This window comes from Microchirus variegatus (assembly GCF_963457635.1).
Source record: "Microchirus variegatus genome assembly, chromosome: 21".
Classification (NCBI taxonomy): domain Eukaryota; kingdom Metazoa; phylum Chordata; class Actinopteri; order Pleuronectiformes; family Soleidae; genus Microchirus; species Microchirus variegatus.
Window position 1 is genome coordinate 11,971,917 of NC_139822.1, and position 21,439 is coordinate 11,993,355.

Below are 21,439 nucleotides of genomic sequence, written 5' to 3' on the forward strand. Positions count from 1 at the left end.
TTATCCTCACCTTTCATCTTCTCCTTCAGAGTGAAACTTCCATGGATCTTCTTGAGTTCGGCTTCCATGGTGAGCCCGCCGATGTCAGCCTCCAGATGAGTGCGGTTCACCATGCCAATGCCAAAGACTATGAGCGTAACATGCTGCGGCTCGGAGTTCACCAGGCTACGCCGCCTTCCGCCTGAACCGAGGGGTTTGCTGGGCGTGGTGGGTTCCTGCTGCTCATTCTCAAAGATCACTTTGCACAGAGGCTCTGAGGGCCGAAGTCCACCTTCTGTGCCAAATATAAATGTAGAAGCGACGTGATTACATACTGATTTGCAAATTAGTCATTACACACTAATAGCAGTCTTACTGATTAGACACACTTCTGTCAAGACTGTACATCAAGGCTGGATAATCACTTCGTACACCATGTACAAGAACATGACAAAGATAATTGACAAACAAGAAATACAATTATACTATTACTACTATAATTTAAAAACTAAGAATACATAGTCAAAGATGAAGAAATGTTTCATGCAAAATAACATTTATGTTTAACAAATGTCAGAAGAAAATATGCAGCCTGACCTGCAAAAAGTATAAATAGGAAGAAAGATCATTAAAGTTTATTTTCAAATTGTGTCATGTGAAGAAACAAACTGTTATTACAAAAATATGTGTACTTTAGGTCAGTCGAGAAGGGCTGTTGGGGAAAAAAGTAAAAATACAAATGTGGTGTATGCAGTATATAGGAAGCAGCTTTCAAAAAGCTTACAGGGCAACTCACAGGAAATTACCAAAGAGGGAAGAAAACAACACTAAATCTGCAACCAGTAATTGGTGAAAAAAGGTCTGATAGATGTGGAAGGTGAGGCAGGGAGGAAGTTTTGAATAATTAATAAAATAAATAAATAAAAACAAAGAAGTGAGCCAACTCCCACCTGAAAGGCAGTTCTCCGGGGAGCTTTTCTCCAGGATGCCAGTGGGATCGGAGATGAGAGAGTAGAAATTGAGAAGCTTGTACATGTTCTGCCAACATTCTGCTGACGGCTCACTCTGCTCTGACACTGTGATGGAGTCGGAGTCATCCATCTGGATCGCCATGTGGTCCGCCACGTCTCGAGAGCCTTTCCTCGACACCTGAAGATGTTATACAATACAATGTGTTACGGAACAAATAGAAACGTTGCGCTCAAAACAAGCTTTGCTAACTTCTTATTTATCACCCTACGGTTTACGACAATTTGTGACATCTGTGCAATACTTGAAACTCGGCTATGTCGGCACAGGGGGTATTCTTCTGAGATCTACTCTCTCTTTCTACACCTGTAGAATCAGAAAAACGTCTGTCATGACAGAAAATCATCTTAGACGTGGCTCAGTGCACATCATAGAGTGAAAACACAAACATACTTTTTTTAAAAATTTACACAGCATTAGAATAGAATGTAGATAGATGTAGAATAGAATACATGCTTGAAATAAATCAAGTTGATGTCCCCCACTGCTCAGACTAAGTAACTTTCCTCATAAAAACAAACCTGCCTTAAGCTGTGGCCTTAATGAAAGATTGAAAGAGCAGCTCACACTGTGTTTCAGGCAACGGCGCCTGTTCTGAAAGGCTTTTGTAATCTACAGGCTCCCTCTAGAGTTTATTTGTGAAAAATGAATGGATCATGTTGTGATTTTACTCTCCAGCCTCATTTAAAGTTCAGGACAAGTGCTATATCCACTGAGGAATATTTGGAGACCTTTTCAAACACTATTAGAACTAGATCATTAACTGCAGTTGCAGGCAATAAAAGGCTAACCTGTAGATCGATGAAGTCCTGCTCGCTTCTAAATTAAAGTGAGGGATTGAATACTGGATACTAAAAAACTTGCTTGAAAATTAGGTCTGAAGTCCTAATTTTAATTTCTGCAGACTAATTAACACCTACAAGTCACAGTCTAATTTGCTCTCTGTGAGATGCTGTTCTGGTTATGATTTCATTACAACTATACTTTGCTCTTGTCATTTTGCTTCCATCCTGCTGTCTCAGGTTTTATTTAATCATACCCATGCTTTATTTGATTTTAAATGTGCTCTATAAATAAGCTGAAGTCCTTGTACTGGGCAGGTAGCAGCTGTTTCAAGCTGTAGAATAAAAAGAGGAGGCAGTAAAACGCAACATCTGGATTTGGAAATGGCCTGCTGTGGTTAATGAGTCTGGTGAATTGCCTGACCTTTTCAAATGAGACAACTTACGCATTCAGTCCGTACAAACGACTACATATAATGTGCTTTTTATTAATGTGTCTGTCTGTTTACCGGCTGTTTTTCTTGTCTTGTTTTTATCTCTTGTGCTCATGGCATTATGCCTTCAACCAGAATGTCTTACAAGAGCTCCATTAGTTGTTATTCTCTTACACGACAACAACCCATTCCCATGCTTCACTAAGGACATACACCCAATTGCATTTCCTTAGCGAGGCACCTTCAGCTCCATTGATGTGTTACAGTTCGATTCGGTTTGACAATTATTTGTGCTTGAATTGTGAATGTAGTGAAGGGTACCAAAATGACCTATTTGTAATGTCCCACTTTTTGGCATTATTCTGTTGGGGTATCGAGCAGAGTGGTCTGGAAACTAAAAGGTGGAGTGAGACACACTGCAGCTTCATACAGCAGCACTATGGGTGAAAAACACGAGGAAGCGCCAATGAAATGTTTCAGAAGTGGATTCCACTGCAAGAAATAAACCTGAATGTTCAGTTGGAGTTCCAATCATATTATTTAATGACAATCACAATTTTAGCCTCTCAGCCTGATCATTTGATTGAAAATGTGCGCTCCACTAACAGAGCTCTGTTAAGCAAAATGCAAAGAAATCAAGGCTATTTGTGTTTATTTTTTAACAAACAATGTTACGTTCTTCCATAAAATCTGTATCATAAATGTCATGCCATTTACTTTGTTGGCACAGCTATGACCATGTTGCCCACTCATTCCACAGGTGAAACGCAAGTTACATCAGAGTGTACTGATCAAATATGTACGGTTTTGGGCTGAACTGCACTGGAAACATTTTTGGGGGAAAATCAGCTTCAATCACCTGGGTTTGTCTGAGACAAATTTCATTATTGTTACCTTGGAGGTGCGTCGCTCTGAGCGTCCAAGGGAGCTGCGTCCACGGGGCTCCCTCCTCCCTAGTGTGTCCATGCCTGAAGGAGGTCCGTTTGATGGCAATCCCCCAGAAACACCTGCTCCTCCTCCCACTGCACCTCTCTTGCTCTTAAGAGTCTGAGTAGCACTGCGGCCCCCGTTCAGGCTTCCCCTTGAGCTGCGGCTGAAATCCGACGACCTGAAATGGCGGTATGGCCGAGCCTTGAAGGTCGGTGTCGGGGAAGCTGAGCCAGCAGTGTAGCGACTCAGCTTGATGTCAGTCTGCGTGGCCTTGATGTCATCGATCATAGTGCTGAACTGGTGGATGAGGCGAACCAGGGCCATGTCCACGCGCTGGCTGATGGACTGGCAGGCTGTGGTGAAATCACAGTGGAATGTGTTGTAATGGCGGCGGCTGAGGTCGTGGAAGGAGAGTGGCACTGCTGTGGGGCCCTGTGGAGCGCTGGTCGACTTCTCCATCACCACTGCGTTCAAGCTGAAGGTCTCGATCAGCAGGGCTGGCTTGAACTCCAGTGGAGGGAGGTTCACCATGCCTTGTCTAGAGACAGAGATAAATGATTATTTGCGAAGTTAGAGGACATTTTATCTGTTTAGATTATGATTAGATTGTGATTCTCAAATGAGGTTTATGGGACTTCCAGAGGTATACTGTTAGATGGTCAGTGTAAGGTTTTTAGATTAATCCAGCAAAATTATATATATTTTTCTTATTAAAAACTTGACAGTAAAACGAATGTCAAAAGTACATATAAAAGGCTTATTCTATGGCTACAAAAAAATAATTCTTTAGAAGTTTTTTTGACCTTGGATGAGAAAAGACACAAAAATTAGACAACATAATTTAATTTCCTAATTATTTTGTTACTGAAATGCTGTTGAGTTAAAATTCAGATTGATTTACCTCTTGGATCTTTTGTTTTTGCGCTCCTTGGCGGTGTCCGAGTCGACGATGTCTGCTCTTAGACACTCAAGGTTACCAGAAAAAGACAGGTGCTCTCCAAAATACATCCTGTAACTAAGTGGCGTGGTGTCTTGAGCCTGGATGCCCGTGTAGCTCAGCAAAGGTTTGAAAACAACCTGTCCATCAACAAGAAAAAAAACCAGGACATTAGGACATTATGGTAATTCTCTAACTAATAATTAAAGCTAAGTCATTCAACAAGAATAACAATGAAGACGTAATGATGTAATGACCTGAGCATCGGCCAGTTGAACAGCAGCCGGACACTGGTTGCCCTCCTCAATGTCAGCGATGTCATCCTGGCTAGTGCTGTGCTGGGAGTGGGTCCCATCCAGGGTGTTCTGGTCACTGGACAGCACCGTGTTAAAGTCCGATGCTGAGGGAATTGTGGGCAGGTTACACGTCCCACCTGAGTGCAGAGGTTTGGAACACATGCTTCTGTGAGGTCAGCTCGTTCCTCACCAATGTATGTGATCAGTTCTAGTGTGAGCAGAATGCCTTAAAATGTACTGTAAGTAACAGTGAGTGTTGTAGGATGGAACACTTTACTACTCCAGCTCCTCATAACAAAAGTGTGAGAGAAAATTAAACCAAAGGGAACGTTGACATCACTGGGAGTGTTAAGAGAAACTTTATGGCCACTTTTTGTTCAATTTAAAAAAAATTAAACCGCCTCATCACTTTCACATAATTTGTTTGGGAGAACCTGCCCTGCTGTGCTGTCTAAGACTGACACCTGTTAAATAGATTATGACAAAGAGTATCCTCTAGGCCACAAATTATAGCCTTTACATGCATTTGTAATTGTCCAGACACAGGCAAAATTGCAACAGTGTGAAGTAAGGCTGGGCAATTCTGCTTATAGATCAGGATATAAAGCTGCACACAAGTTGTTTCTCTGGGCTCATGAAAAGTTTTCTTTTGTTGTTTCTCAAAGGAGTGACAATATACTGTAAATACACTCTAAAATAAAATGTCTACTGTTTCAGAATGATCTGTACTACATGCTAAATATACAGTTATTATTATTCATTACGTCTTACGAGAGCTCCATTAGTAGTCAGTAGTCTGTCTGTTTACCGGCTGTTTTTCTTGTCTTGTTTTTATCTCTTGTGCTAATGGCATTATGCCTTCAACCAGTATGTCTTACAAGAGCTCCATTAGTTGTTATTCTCTTACACAACAACCACCCATTCCCATGCTTCACTAAGGACATACACCCAATTGCATTTCCTTAGTCAGGCTTATCCGTGTAGTTGCTGTTAAAATTCAGTCTTTGTTGTAGTGACAAATTCTGACAAAAAGATGAAATGCGGTGACTATTAAACTAACACAGCACAGCACTGAACAACATTAACATCATTAACATCAACCCTGACCTCCTTCTGGGCTGGTTGTTGCCAGAGGTTGATAAAGGCAGTAACTGTCAGGAGAATCCAGTGGGTCTAGTAAAACAAAATTATATTAACATTTGACTCAACTCCTAAGTTTGCAGCTACTGCACAAGAAGTTATAAATATGTACTGTATTCTAGTAGCAGTAAAACAAACATACAACAGACAAACATATTTGTGAGCTTGCGGTTCCATGTTACATTGACTGTGTATAAGAAATGGATGTAGCCGTCTTTTGTTTGAAAAGTACGGCCTAGGAAGTAGGAAGAAAGAATGGGAAAATCAGCCTACCTCTGACTTCATTTATACCGTCTGTAAACATGCTGGATTAAATAGTTCATGTCTTCTTTAATGGAACACAAAGTAATATATGTAAACTTAATTCCCATTTAGAGGAAAAATGTATTATAAAGCATGGCACATGAGTGGACACCAGTGTGTTCAACAGCTGGTATCATCCATTAAGTGATGCCTGTGAATTTCTGCTTTCAAAACTGACAAGGTTGCTGATCAAATCATAAATCTCACGGCTTCACAACTGGAGTCTGTCTTGCGACTATAAGACTATGTCCATTTTTAATATACACTGGTTATTGATCAACTTCTTTCACAAACAAACCCTTCCCACCCCCGCAGCCCAAGTTCATAATGTCTCACCTGTCTGCAGGCTGTTGTGTTGGGAGCGGTTGACCGGGGACTCCTGGTTCCCAGCTCCTGTCCTGTTGCCCACAGCATTGGACATCCAGTTGTAGAAACTGACGGAGGAGGGCTCCGACAGCAGCGGGTGCTCTGTTAACATTTCTGTCCCTGAGGCCATGAAAAGAGAAATATTGAGAGCACACATTACATCATGTCATGAACTGTGAATAAACTAGTCACCACAGAGCTGACACATGATCATTTTCATATATCATGGAGACACATGTTTTATGATTATTGAATTTGTTGGTGACAAATGTACAAATGAACAGGATTAGTCTTGGTTTCCTTTTTTACATCACTCACACATTCTTGCATATAGTTAACAGGAAATAGTTTTTTTTCTTTTTACAGTTTCGTTTTCCTCTATTCAGCTCCTGTGTGTGCGTTATGTAAATGTAGTCATTTTCAAGCTTATATTGTGTCAGGTGGATCAGCAGTAATTATTAAATGTTAGTAGAATGGATTAAAAAAAAAAGCTCAGGGCAAACTGAGCGCATGTGTGTTCACAGTGGGCATTTGGCTGCAGACAGACCGAGCTGGGAGTCTTTTTCATTTTGTGATTACTCACCGATCGGTAGAGGTCAGCATTGCAACAAAAATGACAAATCAGCTGCTGCATGTTGTAACAAAGCATCCAAAAGTCCTTAAATGCAGTACCCTTCAAGTATAATTGCATGCTGTTGATTAGGTTGGTTTATGTTATGATTTTATTTTATTATTATAAACCTTATTGTAATTAATGTAATATTGTAATTGTAATTAATTGTATGTCTTTGTTTTCTCTTCTGCTTTGTCTGACAATGCAAATGGCGCAGCTATGGCAAAAAGCTGCAAGAATACAACAATACAAGTATTGATCTCTCTTTATCTCTCTGAAACGAGTTCACACCTGGCTGTCAGACTCTGCCACACACTGCACAGTGTGCAGTGGCGCAGTGGGCATCAATACCTGTGCGAGTGAGGGAGCCGCTCTTGGCTGCTGCTGCTGCTGCTGCTGCTGCTGCTGCTGCCACGGCAGACGGTTCGCTCCTCTGAGGCGTTCCCTCCAGCAGGTTGTGCAGACTGCGAAAGCTGCCCGTCAGATTGCTCAGGAGACTCTCCTTCCTGGGGCTGTCCTTCACTGGCAGACCTGCACGGCTCACGTGGGCAGGCGAGTCAGCTGCTGTGTCACCGCTGGTGTAGCTTAGCGACTGGTATGGATGGGAGCCCTGGGTATGATGGGATTTAAGGATTAGTGGGAGTAGGTATTTTCATGACTGATATGATGGCATTGTGTCTGGCAGCATTATGGAAATAGTTAATAGTTGAGGTTTTTGGACAAAAAGGGCTAAAAACATATCCTAAAATGGTATAAAAGCATCACATTTTAATTTGGCAGAGAGAGGAAAATGTCATCTGCCCACTCAGCTCTAATCCATCCTGGCTTTCCAGCAGTGAGATCATCTTCACACCATAGTCATTTCCTTAATGGATTATATATACAACATTGGCTTGTGTTTTAAAGGCAGCAACAAGAGGATTTTCATTATAGATACATCTCCAGATTATTTTCTTGATTCATTGTCAGTGAAAATGCCTTTTACAGAATTAAAAGAGCCTAACATATTTCATTTGAAACACTTCAAGGGCATTTTATTTTTTTCCTTAAATTTGTTCCAAAGTAAACTTTACTTTAGCGTTATGACGTGTTATTTAACAGGCATGAACCAAAGAGTGTGTTTGTTTCAAAAGACCAAAACACAAATTAAAAAAATATAACTAAATAAATATATTAACAAATTTAAATTACAACACATTGTGGACATTTAAATCCCACTGTAAATAACTATGGTACCTTAATCCTGAGTGCAGACTCGCTGTGCGTGTGGGACTTGGACAGTTTCCTCATGATCTCCACGCCACTGACAGGACCAGAGTTGGCCTCTTTAGGTGGGGGACGACTGCATGCTCCCTCCAGCAGCATGGTGTGTTCACTCACTGTGGCTTCACAATAATGATATAAAATAAAACTCCAGGGATACATATTTGACTTCTACATACATTCGTTCTGTCATTTCTCCCCAACATGTTCCTTCCTGTCTTGTTATTTCTATGCCAACACTGAAAAAGTGGAGGTTAAGTGTTCAACAGTAAACTTGTAGTTATTACACCCCTCCACTTGAAGTTGCCAGATTTAAAAATGTGCCCAGCCATGGCAAAACCAGCAAAAAGTAGGCAGAGGGACATCTTGAGTTATTTACAGATTTTGAAAGTGTGATTTTTAAGCTTAAAGGTTCAGGAAGAAAAGAGGCTGTGAGCTTTATATGACATAAACCTACAGTATGTATCTAAAGTTCAACAAACATTGGTTTGCGCCTCGAAATAATGATGTCATGTAAAGTAGGCTGGGCAAGGCCTATGGTCTATGTATAATATAAATATAATAAAAATACATCACATCACTGTTAAAACCTTATGCAGAAATCTGTGAGTTCCCACCTGCGTCATATTCAAATTCAGCTCCGTCAGCGCTGGTGTCACTCTGCATTGCAGCTCCGTTGTCCAGACCCAGGACTGGGTCCCTCAGGCTCTGATGAGGGTCTTTGGGTTTGGGCAGATTATTGGGCCTAATCAGACCTATGGCCTTGAAGCCCTGAGTTACCACAATGAATTTCATCCACTGTCGGGCCAAAGCCACCAGGCCTTTCTTTAGAGTCACAAGCGCTGGGACTCCATCATTCTGTGGCGCAAAGATAAAGAGAAGTGGATCATGGCAATGGTTTCGAATGTTTAAAGAATTAATTAAATGACTGAAGAGCAGCCAAGAGCAATAACACTTAAAATAATCGCTAGCTGTTTTTTTGTGTCCAAATTAAACCATATAATTTAATTTTATGAGTCATTTAAGTTAACATGGCCAAGTTTAACAGCTTTGTAACACTGGAGCAATAAAGAAAGAAGCCTTGCACGAACCATGGTGGCCTCCTCGATGACAGAATAGTCGGCCTGTTGCAGATAGCGGTGCAGAATATTACAAAGCATACAGGAGGGATTCTCATGTAGGTAGCGAGCTCGTTTTGTCACACGGTTGTACTTGCTCCGGATCGGGATGTGGATGCTCTTTTTCTGTTGGAGGATGTAAAAGAGAAATGATTAAACTGCATATTTAACAATGAAAGAGAGTTTTATTTTTAAACATATTGACAAGCAGACAGGAAGCAATTTTATTAAAACACATTTACTAGATTAATTTAAGCAGATGACTTCTTCATATGTGATGATGAGCACTACTGACCTCCAGAGCCTCTGTCATGATGCAGCCCATAACAGCACAGACGCGCAGTGTGCCCTCCATGTCCAGCTTGCGTAGAGAAGATTTCAGCTGATCGATAGGAACCAACCAAGCTCCAATGGCAGGTGTGGCTGTGCTGAGCAGGTTCAACTGCCTGTAAACGTAACAGAGGCACTTGTACTGTAATAAATTTGTGGGCCGCAAACTGTGTTTCTGTTTTCATTTGTTTTTTGGTGTGTTGTCTGACCACCACCACACACCCAGTAACTGCAGCACAGTGGCACTTCAACACATGGGATGACAGCAAAGCGAGCAGAAAGCAGCTACATGCCATGTGTCAGAAATGCTGAAGTAACTACAACTTAAAAAGCCTTGGTACCCCTCTTAAAAACATCTTAACCACAGGAGAAAAAACAAAAGGTCTGCAGGGGAGATGTTTAAAAATATAGAGGATGAAGTTGATGATGTACAAATTTATCCCGTACAGGGAAGCAAAATGGGGAATTTCACTCTCTCTCTTATACACTTTAACGGTGGATGTTTAACATACATCATAAATTCATAGTCCGTAATTTCCTCCATGTCTCATCTGCTCTAAAGCAGATACAGTTTCACTTTCAGTCTTCGCCTGTTAAATGAACCAAATAGGTTCAATATTTATGAAAATAAAACAGACAGTATGACAGTTATGTAAATGGATGTGAATGTGCGTGAACTCACTGTAATGCTGTAAAGTGTGGCTACTCATTTCAGTATTTCAGAAAAGTCAGCAATCGCATTACTTCAATTTTTTAATTGGGCTTATAGAGACAGTTTTAAACACTTTAGGTAACTGTTGTACATATTTTACCTATATCACCTTTAACGGTAAATGGTTTGCATTTATATAGTGCTTTTCTAGTCTTGAAGACCACTGAAAGCTGCTTTACGCTACAGTTATTACTATTCACCCATTCATTTACACATTCATAGGGCACATTTATGTGTGGTGTTTTCGATCACACATATTTGATACCCATACACACGTTGCTGGCAACTTGAGGTTAACTTGAGGTTAATTGTCTTGCACATTATAAGATGATACCACCTTTGACAGCCATATCAGTAATGTATTCTGGAACATGTTTTTTTTTCCGAGCTGTAAAATGCTTTATGTAATGGGTTTAGGGAAGAAATCTATTTCATTGTAATTCTTTCTTGAATGATTATGAGTTCAAAGGGTTGAAAAAAAAAATCAATAATCACATTGATGCCATGGAATAGTCCCAGGGGTAAATACACATTAATTAGAGTGCTTACGGAAGAACCAGCAGAGTGGTAAATAATGTTTACATTTCTAAAAGATTTTATTATATTAAGTTAGGAGGAGGTGCAACTCTCTCTCTATATAGAGTTTGGTTAAAAAAAAAAAAAAAACAGCTCCTGTATGACCCCCTCATGGAGAGAGTAAACCATGACTACATACATGAGCTTGTGCACATGCACCCATTTAGACCCTCGTGGAGGATAAAGCGGTCGAAGATGGATGGATGGATTAAATCGGGATCATTAAATAGCCTTTCTTATCTAAGAAAAATAATCATATTATCAGTTAATCATCAAACCATGGCCATCTGAGTCATACTCTCATCATATCGTGAGGTCCCTTGAGTTTCTAAAGCTCAGTATTGTACTGTATATGATGTCAGCAATGCTCTTTCTCTCAAAGGTTAAAACTTGATGTTTTCCAATTTTATTCTATGCTGCAAACACAAGGTATGTTGCACTTGCTGAGATAAAACAACTCAGATCCACACTACAAGTCTCGAGGATGTAACTGCCGGTGCAGCTCAATTCCCTGCGAGACCGACAGGTCTGATAGCTGTTGCCACCAGCGCACAACAAACATGGTTTTCCTTTGAATTTTCTCTAGCAGATAACGCTGCACTTATGATACCACAGTGCTTTTAGTGATCTTACAGTACTTTATGCACAGCTGAAAAAGGAATGTGGTTGTTTCTCTAGCAGCTATGAGCAGAAAGGAGGTGCAAACACAGTCCAATTGTCTTTACCTGGAGATGGCCTGTGACGGTGAACGCACATTAGTGGGAGCAGCAAAACTGAACCAGATCTCTCTGATGGTCAGCTTCATGCTGCTGGAGTCAGGTGGTGGGGGCATGAGGGGGAGGTCTTTCTTCAGGTCATCTGACTCGACCCCTTCATCCTGCAGAGCAGAGAGAACAGATGTTAACAGGTGGCAGTAACCATCATGACTTATCTTTGAATTTGATCAATCTAATTTGACCACTTTAATTTCTTTCTTTGCATTTCAAGCTGATATAGTTTTTATTTAATACACACCTTAAGAAGTAACTAAAATCTGAATAAATGCAAGTTATAGGGACATTTGCACTGAATAAAATTTTACTATCTATCTTTTACAGACAATGTGCATATTCAATTTAGAGGTCTTCTTGATTTGAGGCAAAATTCCTAACCAATACAGCCCTATGTGGCCCAACATGTCAAAATGTGGATTCATGAAATACAGCACTGTTTGGGTTTTTAAACATGATGGAGGGATGATCTTACCTGGTCGTCTGAGTCCGAGTTTTCGTTGAGATCAGAAGCAGGGCTCAGAGGATCATGTGTTAGGTTGTCATCAGAGACGTCGGTGCTGTAACCACTTCCAGTCTGCGAGCCTGTCGAACCATTGGACTTGGATATTCCCGTCTTCCCAACATTGTCTGACTGGCCCATCACACCAAATGCATTGTAAAGAATGGCTCCTGACTGGCGTCCCCCTGTAACATAATAATGTAATCCATTCAAAACCCTAGCAACAAATTCTCCCACATGGTACGTGATTCATCACAACAGTGGCTTCATGTTCAATTTAGATTACAACAGAATATTTATCAAAATACTTAAGGGAATGATACAACCATACATTATACAACCATACTAGCTCTGCTAGAACACTTATGACAAAATGCTGGTTTTCTAATGGTGCTTTAAGTCTCCAAAAGCAGAGTGGGAGCAAGAACCTTGATCTATCATGTTCCTCTCCTGTGAGGAATTATTTCCCAGTTTCAGTCCAGGGAGTCGACACCCTCCTCTTCATTGGAGAGTAGGGTGAAAAGTTTCCATTTTGATAAATCATGTAGTTGGGCCTAGCTTAGGTCCATCTAAAACCAGCTCTGTGTCTCATCAAAACATCTATCTATCTATCTATCTATCTATCTATCTATCTATCTATCTATCTATCTATCTATCTATCTATCTATCTATCTATCTATCTATCTATCTATTTTCTTTTATCTGCTAGCACAGGTCAATTTCTGTTGAACAAATAAAAGCCTGCAGGTTATAGGGAAGGTGTGCAAGAAAATTGCTGTAACATCCCTGAACAACCTTGATGACCTGCATAAGGTCAGGTCTTTGAAGACAGCCCGTGTATTGCGGCTGATCTGAGCCACCCATTACAGTGGGAGTTCATGTTGTTTCCTTCAGGCCGCAGATACAATCTGCCACGATGCAAAGCCAACAGGTTCAAAATGTCATTTATCCCAGCTGCTATTAGCCCAGTAGCCTAGACTATCTGAAAGCAAGAATTAATTTAGATTTTAGATCATAATAAAGGCAACCTGACACATCTCTATGCAGACAAGTACATTTTGTATTAATGCTTTAAATATTATATTGTACATTATATATTTACACATTGTTATACATATCTCTGAGAATGTGTATGTATTTATGCTGTTGTTATATGTTATATCTCTCATACTTCTGTCTGACCTGGTAGAGAGATCCCTCCCATGTGAGGCAAACTGTGATTTATGAATATGAGCTATAACTCACTGATTGATTGATAACATCCTTCTTTAAATATTTAATAGACAGAGGACTAAAGACAGTAACCACTGCTTGTTCACCTTTGACTGTGAGGTTCTCGATGCCACATTCGAACATGATCCAGCCCCATTTCTCAAGAGATGCAGAACGGCTCAGATCTCCCGAGCTGGCCTGTGTGTCTGTCTCATCAACCATTGCGAAATCATCCATTTCCTCCAGGCCAAACAGTACTTTGGACTTCTCAAAGGGGATGGCTGTGATGGCACATGTGCCAATGTCTGTGGAAAAGAGAATGAACAACATTTTTAACAGCATATACAGCATTGTATCAAAAAGGGCTGCCATTAACTGAGCCGACCTGTGGTGTCAAGGCCTCGAAGCTGACTGTGGATGCGGTGGACGTTCAGCCTGGCGGCGATCTCTTTGCCTTTCTCGATGCCAGCGTTGGAGCGCAGAGAGCCAGATGACTGGGGCTGCATCTTGGTGGCCGAGGCATATTTCTCCAACATGACAGAGGGTCGGCCATGTTCTGTGGTGTTGGGAGTCTCTTCAACAATACCCCTGCAAGATGTACAAAGCAAATGTGTGTATCTCAGCTTGACAGTGATCAGACACAAGGGATGAAAACATTGGTTTTGCACTGTTCACTGCTGTGCAGTGTGTTGCTTTACTAGTGTAGCTATTTTGATGTAGCCTTCCCTCATTTAGTCATGATGTAAAACACATCACTCTGTGTACAGCGTGAGAATCGAATACAATAATTTAAATTAATATTTTTCAACCAGTGTGCCGTGAGAGATCGTCAGGTGTGCCGTGGGAAATTATCTAATTTCACCTAATTGGTCTAAAACATTTTTTGAAAACAAATAATTAGTTATCTGCAAATAATATGGATATAAATATTCAAGACACTTTGATAAGAATGACTAAATTGTTAATATAATCTGCAGAGTATCATTTAAAAAAAATAAATTTGTTTGGTGTTATGCCTCGTGATTTTTTCAATGAAAAAAATGTACCTTGGCTCAAAAAAGGTTGAAAAACACTGATTTAAATAAATGTGATTGACATTGGTCATCGCGGTTTTCAATGTGTTTATACAGCTTCTAAAGCTACTAAATGATAATTTACAGCAGGTTAATGAGTCAGTGTGAACACATACATATACACACACAATAATAGGAGATAATAGGAGTTGTTTAATAATAGGAGGAGTATTACCTGTTCATTCTGAATTGGGTAGCAATCCTGTCGAAGCAGAGCGCCACAAGCGACACGTGCGTGACACACTTACTGGAGCAGGACGGTGACCCCTCCTCGACAGAAGCCTGCAGGAGGCAGAGGTTCACCTGCACACACACATAACAAAACAAAGAGACAACTTAACCAAGCTGAACTAAAGCCCACTATGCTGTGTTGTATAAATTACACAGCGTCCACAACACTCCTCTCACTATTCTCCTCAACACTCTTCAGTCGTGTGTTTGTGTGAGCACGCTATTTATGTTTAGGATGATTTTCATAATAAATAAAATTGTTTAATTTAAGTGTTAGCAGATTTATAAGACAATTAGGTAATTGCAAACACTAAGCTCAGGTTAGTAATGTTGTTAAAACATGGTATGCAATAATGTGACAGCCACTACAGCTGTATGTCAGTGATTTAGTTGTAATTTTTTGACCAGATATCACTGAATAAACAGTGTTTTATTGGAAACAGCATTTCTGAACACATCTTCTCGTAGTAGAAATAATTAATGACATAAATGTAAACACCATGATTACAATTATAAGTACTGATTAAATATTAAGTGTTCATTTTCAACTGGTATTGATCTGCAAACACCTGCGTTTTTCACAGGCTTGAACATTGTGTTTGCTGATAGAAATGTTAGCCAAATTTGTGAGTAAAGTAAAACAATAAAACCAAATCTGCGAACACTCAGAAAGAGCATTTGAATTTGCAGTAATTGCTATGCCACTGTGCTTCCAAGTTAATGGGGTACTGAAGCACATTTAAATGGATGGAAAATATCTGTCTGATATCCGTGTGAGCACATGAAAGTATTTATCGAATGAAACATTTATTAAATGTAAACTTTATCTTCCATTGAGTGGAACAAATCAAATGTTTTTATTGCATAAATGATGAATAGCATTTTGAGGGTTATCAATTAGGTTTTTTCTTGTTTTTTTTTTAAATCTACAGTACATATTGAATAAGATTTTATCAAAATACTGTATTAAGTGGTGGACAGCAATGCTCATGATTCTGTGCTTGCTCTTGAACCCCTTATGGTCATAATTGGCCTGTCATTGTTTAGGGTCAGGGGTCTCACCTTGGGGATGGAAACGTTGGCTTGAAGGCCCTTGATTTTCACATTATCTGGTTTGATGGACAAGTCCGTCTGCCCATGGGGGATGTTGATCGAGCCAGGGGTCGTGCCCTCCGTCTTGGACAGCTTGTGCTCCTGCTTGCCGGTTTGGCTCTGAGTGCGTTCAAACCCAAAAAACAGTGAGACACCAGTTAACAGCCAGAAAAGTCGACTTTTGATGAAATGCTTGTCAAACCTCAAAACTATTAGAAAACACTTATTTTGCATAGTTTAGAAATAACTGAGAAGTAGATGTTTGTGATCACAACTTGAGCTTTTTTTATGATCAAACAATTTCCTTACAGACTCAGTGACTGTGGACTTGCTGATCTGATAGGCTTCATTGAGGACTTTCCCATGCAGGTCGTCCAGAATCGTTGCTGGGTGTCGAACGCTGGCAAAGTGAACCATGGACTCGATGTACCTTTAAAAAAGAGCAAATACACAAAGTTTCATAGCATTAAGATATTTTGTAAAATCGCAAAGTAGGTAATTGTAAGAGCATTTTCAGACCAGATTACAAAAACATTACACAGGGCTCATTACCAATTTATGCCTAACAACCATCAGTATATATCAGGACTGGGCGATAAGGCCAAAAATGTTATCACAACATAAAAAATTAAAATCAGTCGATATCAATTATCCCGTTAAAATAAAGCTTTGCTCATGAGTAAGTTGATGAAATCAATTAATTGTAGTTTTAAAAGTTTATCTTGAGGCAGTCTCATAGACCATTTGAAGTAGTACCCCTTAGGATCCAGCAGACATCGCTCGACAGTGACAGTTCAGAAGTACCTGTACAAACTGAATTACTTGGGCAAATGCAGTTGCAGCAGCATCAGCACTTTGGAGATGCAAGCCATAAAGCACCCACTGCTTTGGTGGAGAGACAACCACAAGTGTCAAAGTAGGTAGATATTGTAAATACAAATATCTACACTCAATCCTGATCAGATTGACAGACTTGTGTTTCTGGCATATAATATTAGAAATTAAGGTTGGCTGTTTGCCTTGACTGAACCATTGTTCCATTTTAATTCAATTCAGCTGTTGGAGCGCCCTCCTGTTGTCAGTGATTTCGCTTTCAGGGAGTGTTTTTTCCACCCTGCTCTAATAAGTGATATGAATACTTGAACACAAGCAGCACTGTTAATATAGTAACAAGTATTAAAACTGTTGATAAAGTAATGAAAACTGTGATGTTTGTAGAGTAATGGAGAGAGCGGCACTGTTGGTACAGGTAGGTCGTGTGTGTGAATTTATTCAAAGAAATAACAAGTTACACTGAACTTGACTTTTTAAAAGTGTAGCCCTACTTTACTGTTAATAACACATTTTAGCTGACTGCCTTGACATAACCAGCCATTTCAGAAACATCCAACTGTGAAAAATATTCTGCTCCCATAGAGGAAGAAGTAAATAGCCTACAACCAGTGTGGGAAAAAATCAATGCCAGTACTCCCTTATCCATATGAAACATGAATGTTTGTATTACTAAATCATTACATTCTAAATTATGAAATGTTCAGCAAATAAAAGATATCAGAAGATATTAGTGATGTTCACAAACATCCATTTAAATTAGTCCATATTAAAATACTAAAAACTAGACTTCTGTACTGGACACTTTTTTCCAACTTGTATATTTAGATTATCCTTAACATTCCAACAACTCTGATTTAAACCAAGCAATATAGTACATTTTATTTGGTGTTCTGTTATGCTGTCCTCCAGGACACAAAGTATCTTGACACAAGAAACAAACACTACACTCACTCTCGCTGGAACGGGTAAATGTCACGTAACGTAGTGCACAATTGGAAATAAGATAAACCGAGTGAGCATGTACGCAAATAAAATTTTCGGTACGCTAAATAATAAAATTAAGAAGTGCCGGTAGTAGTACCGGCCCACTTCAAGCATTCCCCACAACAAATCTCAGTGTTTAGTCTCAGCTCAAGGTTGTTAAAATTCTAATGAGATGGATTATCTTTGTCCTGAGACACACACACACACACACACATGTAAGTAATTTGTCATATTATGACAAATTACTTGAGGCAATATCCCCATCTGTGACAGGCTCTGCTGATATTGACACATTTTATTGCATTTACTCTTTTTTTATTAAGTTGCCTTGTAACATTTGTTGTTCCGGCAGTTGTTGCCAATGCTGGAATATCACAGCTACTGTGATTTAGTCTCTCTGTCATGGGCCATATTTCCCCATGGTTGGACACAAAGCCTAGAGGACCTCCTCTTTTTCCTCCTCCTCCTCCTCCAGGCTTTGTTAAGATCATTCCCAGATTTACATTATGCTGAAAGGTTGTCATGGATTTGTTGATAATGCAATACATATGAAACGTTGGACAGGTTACACCAATGAAGTTAGTTATTTGTACTTTCGACTTTTTCACAGACAAAATACCGCTTCTTTTTTGTTATTTTATCTTCCACACAGCTCGTGTAATAACTGCAGCATGCAGCAACTGTCACTTATGTTTTGGTCAAATGATGGCAGCACTGCAACAACAAATACCAATACCGTGTATGGGTTTCACTACATTCTTTGAAAATATCATCACTAGTACTATGAAGTCTCCTGAGTCTTAATCATCCAGACTATGGTTCATCCATCTACATGCAGTGCAAGCCAGGAGGTCCATGCTCAAGTATTAACCAAAAACAACATCAGACTCTGACACACAGTCAGCAGAATTTTCAGAATTCAGCAGAGCAAAGATACAGTGTGCATAGAGATTACATGGACTTTAAGCCAAACTGCAGCATCAGACAAAAACACACCCACTAATTTACACATTTATATGCAGTGTGAGAAAGCCATTCTTTGGTTTCTTTTCAATCCAGGAGTTTCAAACTGAGATTAAAAAAACTTGAACAAAGAAACACAGCATCAAGAAATAATGAGATCAGTCAAAAAACATTATTGTTACCTGTCCAGGGATTCAGCCACAAGGGGGGTGAGCACCACATTGATGGCTCCCTTCACCTCCACAATAGCAGTGGTTCTGGTCTGAGCTAAAGGCTGCTCCAAACTCCAGTCTTCTGTCGTCGTGTCCTCGTCGGTGTTCTCCATAGCTCTCTTATCCAGGGGGGTGTATGGAGCACTGTGGCCAAGCAAAGACACAGATGATAATGACATTACTAACAGCTGCTACTTAAAAGCTGAATGTGAAGCAACTTTTTATAATATAAAAAGTTGCTTCACATTCAGCTTTTAAGTGTGAGAATACAAATTCAATTTTAAAAGGGTGAGATGGAGAAAAATGGCTTCAATACCTGTTGGTTTCTCCTAAGACCTGAACTCCTCTGTCGATTAGAGAACTGGCTGAAAGGCCCTGCTTTACCACCTGACATGTAAACAGATGCACATTTACCATCTTTTAACAGCCAACATATTATTCTTCAGTTTCAAATACATGTTACATGAAACAAAGTTTTCACCTGAGATTTGTCATGATATTGTTGTCAAACAGAACAATTCTGACAGAGCAGTTTATGTTTTTTTTTAGGCCGCGAATAGCTCACTTGGTAGAGCTGGTGTGCCATAGCAAAGGATCCATTTGCAGTGACCCAGGTTTGATTTCACAAAATGCAACCAAGGTGTAGGATGGTAACAATATGAGGGAAACATTTGGGGAAACATCTTATAACCCTCCATCTTTAGTGTGCCACTGAAAAATCTCAGTTTCGAAGGACTGGTCAGCCTTTACACTACACCCTTCACCTCTACTTCGACAGGAATCGTGACACCATACACTGACGTGTGACCATGCACAAAGGAGGGTTAGGGCGTATGATGTGGGGCAATGGGGAAACGGTATGGAGCCTCAAGCTTCTTTTATCATTGTTCAAGACACTGCAACAAAGACTTCTTTGCACTGCAAGGCAGTGTACAAAGAAACTAGTCTAGATAAACAGGAGGTCAACAAGATAACATCTGCCAGTCACTGCTGATGTATTGAGGGGTTATACTGAAATAGATGGACTGAATTAATGTTTTTTCAAACACTCTAACCTTCTCTAATTTACACATTTGTGTTTTGTTTTCACACCACACACAAATAACAAGCTACATTACTGCACGAAGAGAGCTTACACTTAGACGTGACTTTCCTTCTGTTATCTTGAGCAACTGGTTAAGACATATCTGTTAGGCCAACTTTCTCTTGAACATGCATAACACGTGTAGATACAGAAAATTAAGAGGTGCTATGCTGCATAGCAATGACATTTCTAGGGCAAGCAACTTCAAGCCAGACTCGCCGTAGCAAATATAATCCAGCCTTTAGTGTCATTAGTCACAAACCTTAAAGGTGGGCACAGAGAGCTGGTCAAAGGAGGCGGAGCTCTCCTCACTGGTGGGCGTGTCCAGATCTAATGGGCGGTGCAGTGAAGACTTGGAGGTCCTCTTATTAGTGGGCTGCTTGACAGACCAATTTGAGACCTGGCAAAGACAAAGCAAAAAGAAAAATGTTCATACTATTCTTATAATGACTTGACTGACATTAGAATGGATTCAGAATTTGCACAGATATGGACCAAAAGTTGAAGATATTTTTTTACATGGTATTGAGCTAGGTAGCTCTGGTAGCACGCCATGACGTGAGGCTGTCGGGTCACCGGTCCCGGTTCAGCTGTCTTTTCCGCCTCCACCGAGCTCTCCTCCTCCATGGCCAGAGCGGAGACGAAAGAGGCCTGGGATGTGTGGCTGGGCAGGGGGTGGGGCGGGAGAGGGGGCAGAGTTGGCGGCAGAGGCAGGGGACGGGGCTCAGTGATCAACTCCCCATTGAGAACGTAGGTGAGAGGTCCCTCAACACTGTGGTAGATGGAGCTCCGACTACAGGAGGTCAAATAGGCACAATTAGTGTGTACATTTGTAATGTCACTGCCTGCCACACATTGCCTAGATATTTGTCTAAACCAGGTGTTCAATTAAAATTCAGAGGGGTCCAGATAGACAAAATCCAGAACATCATTATGTGTTATTAGTGTTATCAAATTTAACACATTTTCATCACAGAAATTTGAAATTAAGCACTTTAATCTGGAATTAATTTTAAGAGAAAGATTTGTAAATGAAGTTTCCCATTTTCCTCCAATGTTTTCTTTGTCTGCCCCGATTAAAAACTCAGAAAACATCATATGAAATTACTTGTCTTACTTTCCTTTGATTTTTTCAGACCCCAGCCCTTCCTGTGTGTCTTGCTCACATCATTATTCACTTATATAACTGGCTGAGCATAATCACATTATTTAGATCATTTACAACAAGTTATGGGTCCTAATTTTCTGAAAAAAATGCTATAAATGGTTACAATTGTAGTAAAATATAAAATTCCTAGCAAAACATTTAAGAACCATCAATCGACCTCTGGATTATATCATAGAGCTTTTTGACTGAAACACCTATAACCCTCAAAATAGTTGTGGCTGATTGTTAGCATAATGTAACAATATATTACTACCTAAGTGCAATATACTCCAACATCAATAACATGTCTGTACAATATTAAAGCAGGATTCTTGGCAAAACCGGTGACACCACTGCACTCTATTTGCTTTTACGTTTGTACAAGCTGGTGCTAACGTTTCATTAGGCAGAATGGAAGTTTGTGTGTTTGACTGCAGACCGTATCAATCAATAAGCAAGCTGAGATTAATGTGAGAACATTTAGGGTAATATTAAAAAATGACAAGGTGGCTGCATTACAACACACT

General features: G+C 40.0%; 1 protein-coding gene across 1 annotated transcript in view; it reads right to left on the minus strand.

Annotated features, from left to right (window-relative positions):
* kiaa1109 (KIAA1109) overlaps positions 1-21,439 on the minus strand; it is an 84,796-nt gene that overhangs the window by 37,473 nt on the left and 25,884 nt on the right. Inside the window, exons 29-50 of the mRNA XM_083907544.1 lie at positions 20,285-20,558; positions 20,028-20,165; positions 18,998-19,068; positions 18,652-18,825; positions 15,998-16,118; positions 15,659-15,808; positions 14,541-14,668; positions 13,678-13,880; positions 13,400-13,597; positions 12,054-12,265; positions 11,534-11,685; positions 9,486-9,636; positions 9,164-9,316; positions 8,690-8,930; positions 8,046-8,194; positions 7,122-7,419; positions 6,167-6,316; positions 4,349-4,524; positions 4,056-4,231; positions 3,119-3,692; positions 930-1,128; positions 11-274 (exon numbers count right to left, since the gene is read on the minus strand). Coding sequence (XP_083763670.1) covers positions 11-274; positions 930-1,128; positions 3,119-3,692; positions 4,056-4,231; positions 4,349-4,524; positions 6,167-6,316; positions 7,122-7,419; positions 8,046-8,194; positions 8,690-8,930; positions 9,164-9,316; positions 9,486-9,636; positions 11,534-11,685; positions 12,054-12,265; positions 13,400-13,597; positions 13,678-13,880; positions 14,541-14,668; positions 15,659-15,808; positions 15,998-16,118; positions 18,652-18,825; positions 18,998-19,068; positions 20,028-20,165; positions 20,285-20,558 — 4,352 coding nt within the window. The remainder of the gene's footprint in view (positions 1-10; positions 275-929; positions 1,129-3,118; positions 3,693-4,055; positions 4,232-4,348; positions 4,525-6,166; positions 6,317-7,121; positions 7,420-8,045; positions 8,195-8,689; positions 8,931-9,163; positions 9,317-9,485; positions 9,637-11,533; positions 11,686-12,053; positions 12,266-13,399; positions 13,598-13,677; positions 13,881-14,540; positions 14,669-15,658; positions 15,809-15,997; positions 16,119-18,651; positions 18,826-18,997; positions 19,069-20,027; positions 20,166-20,284; positions 20,559-21,439) is intronic.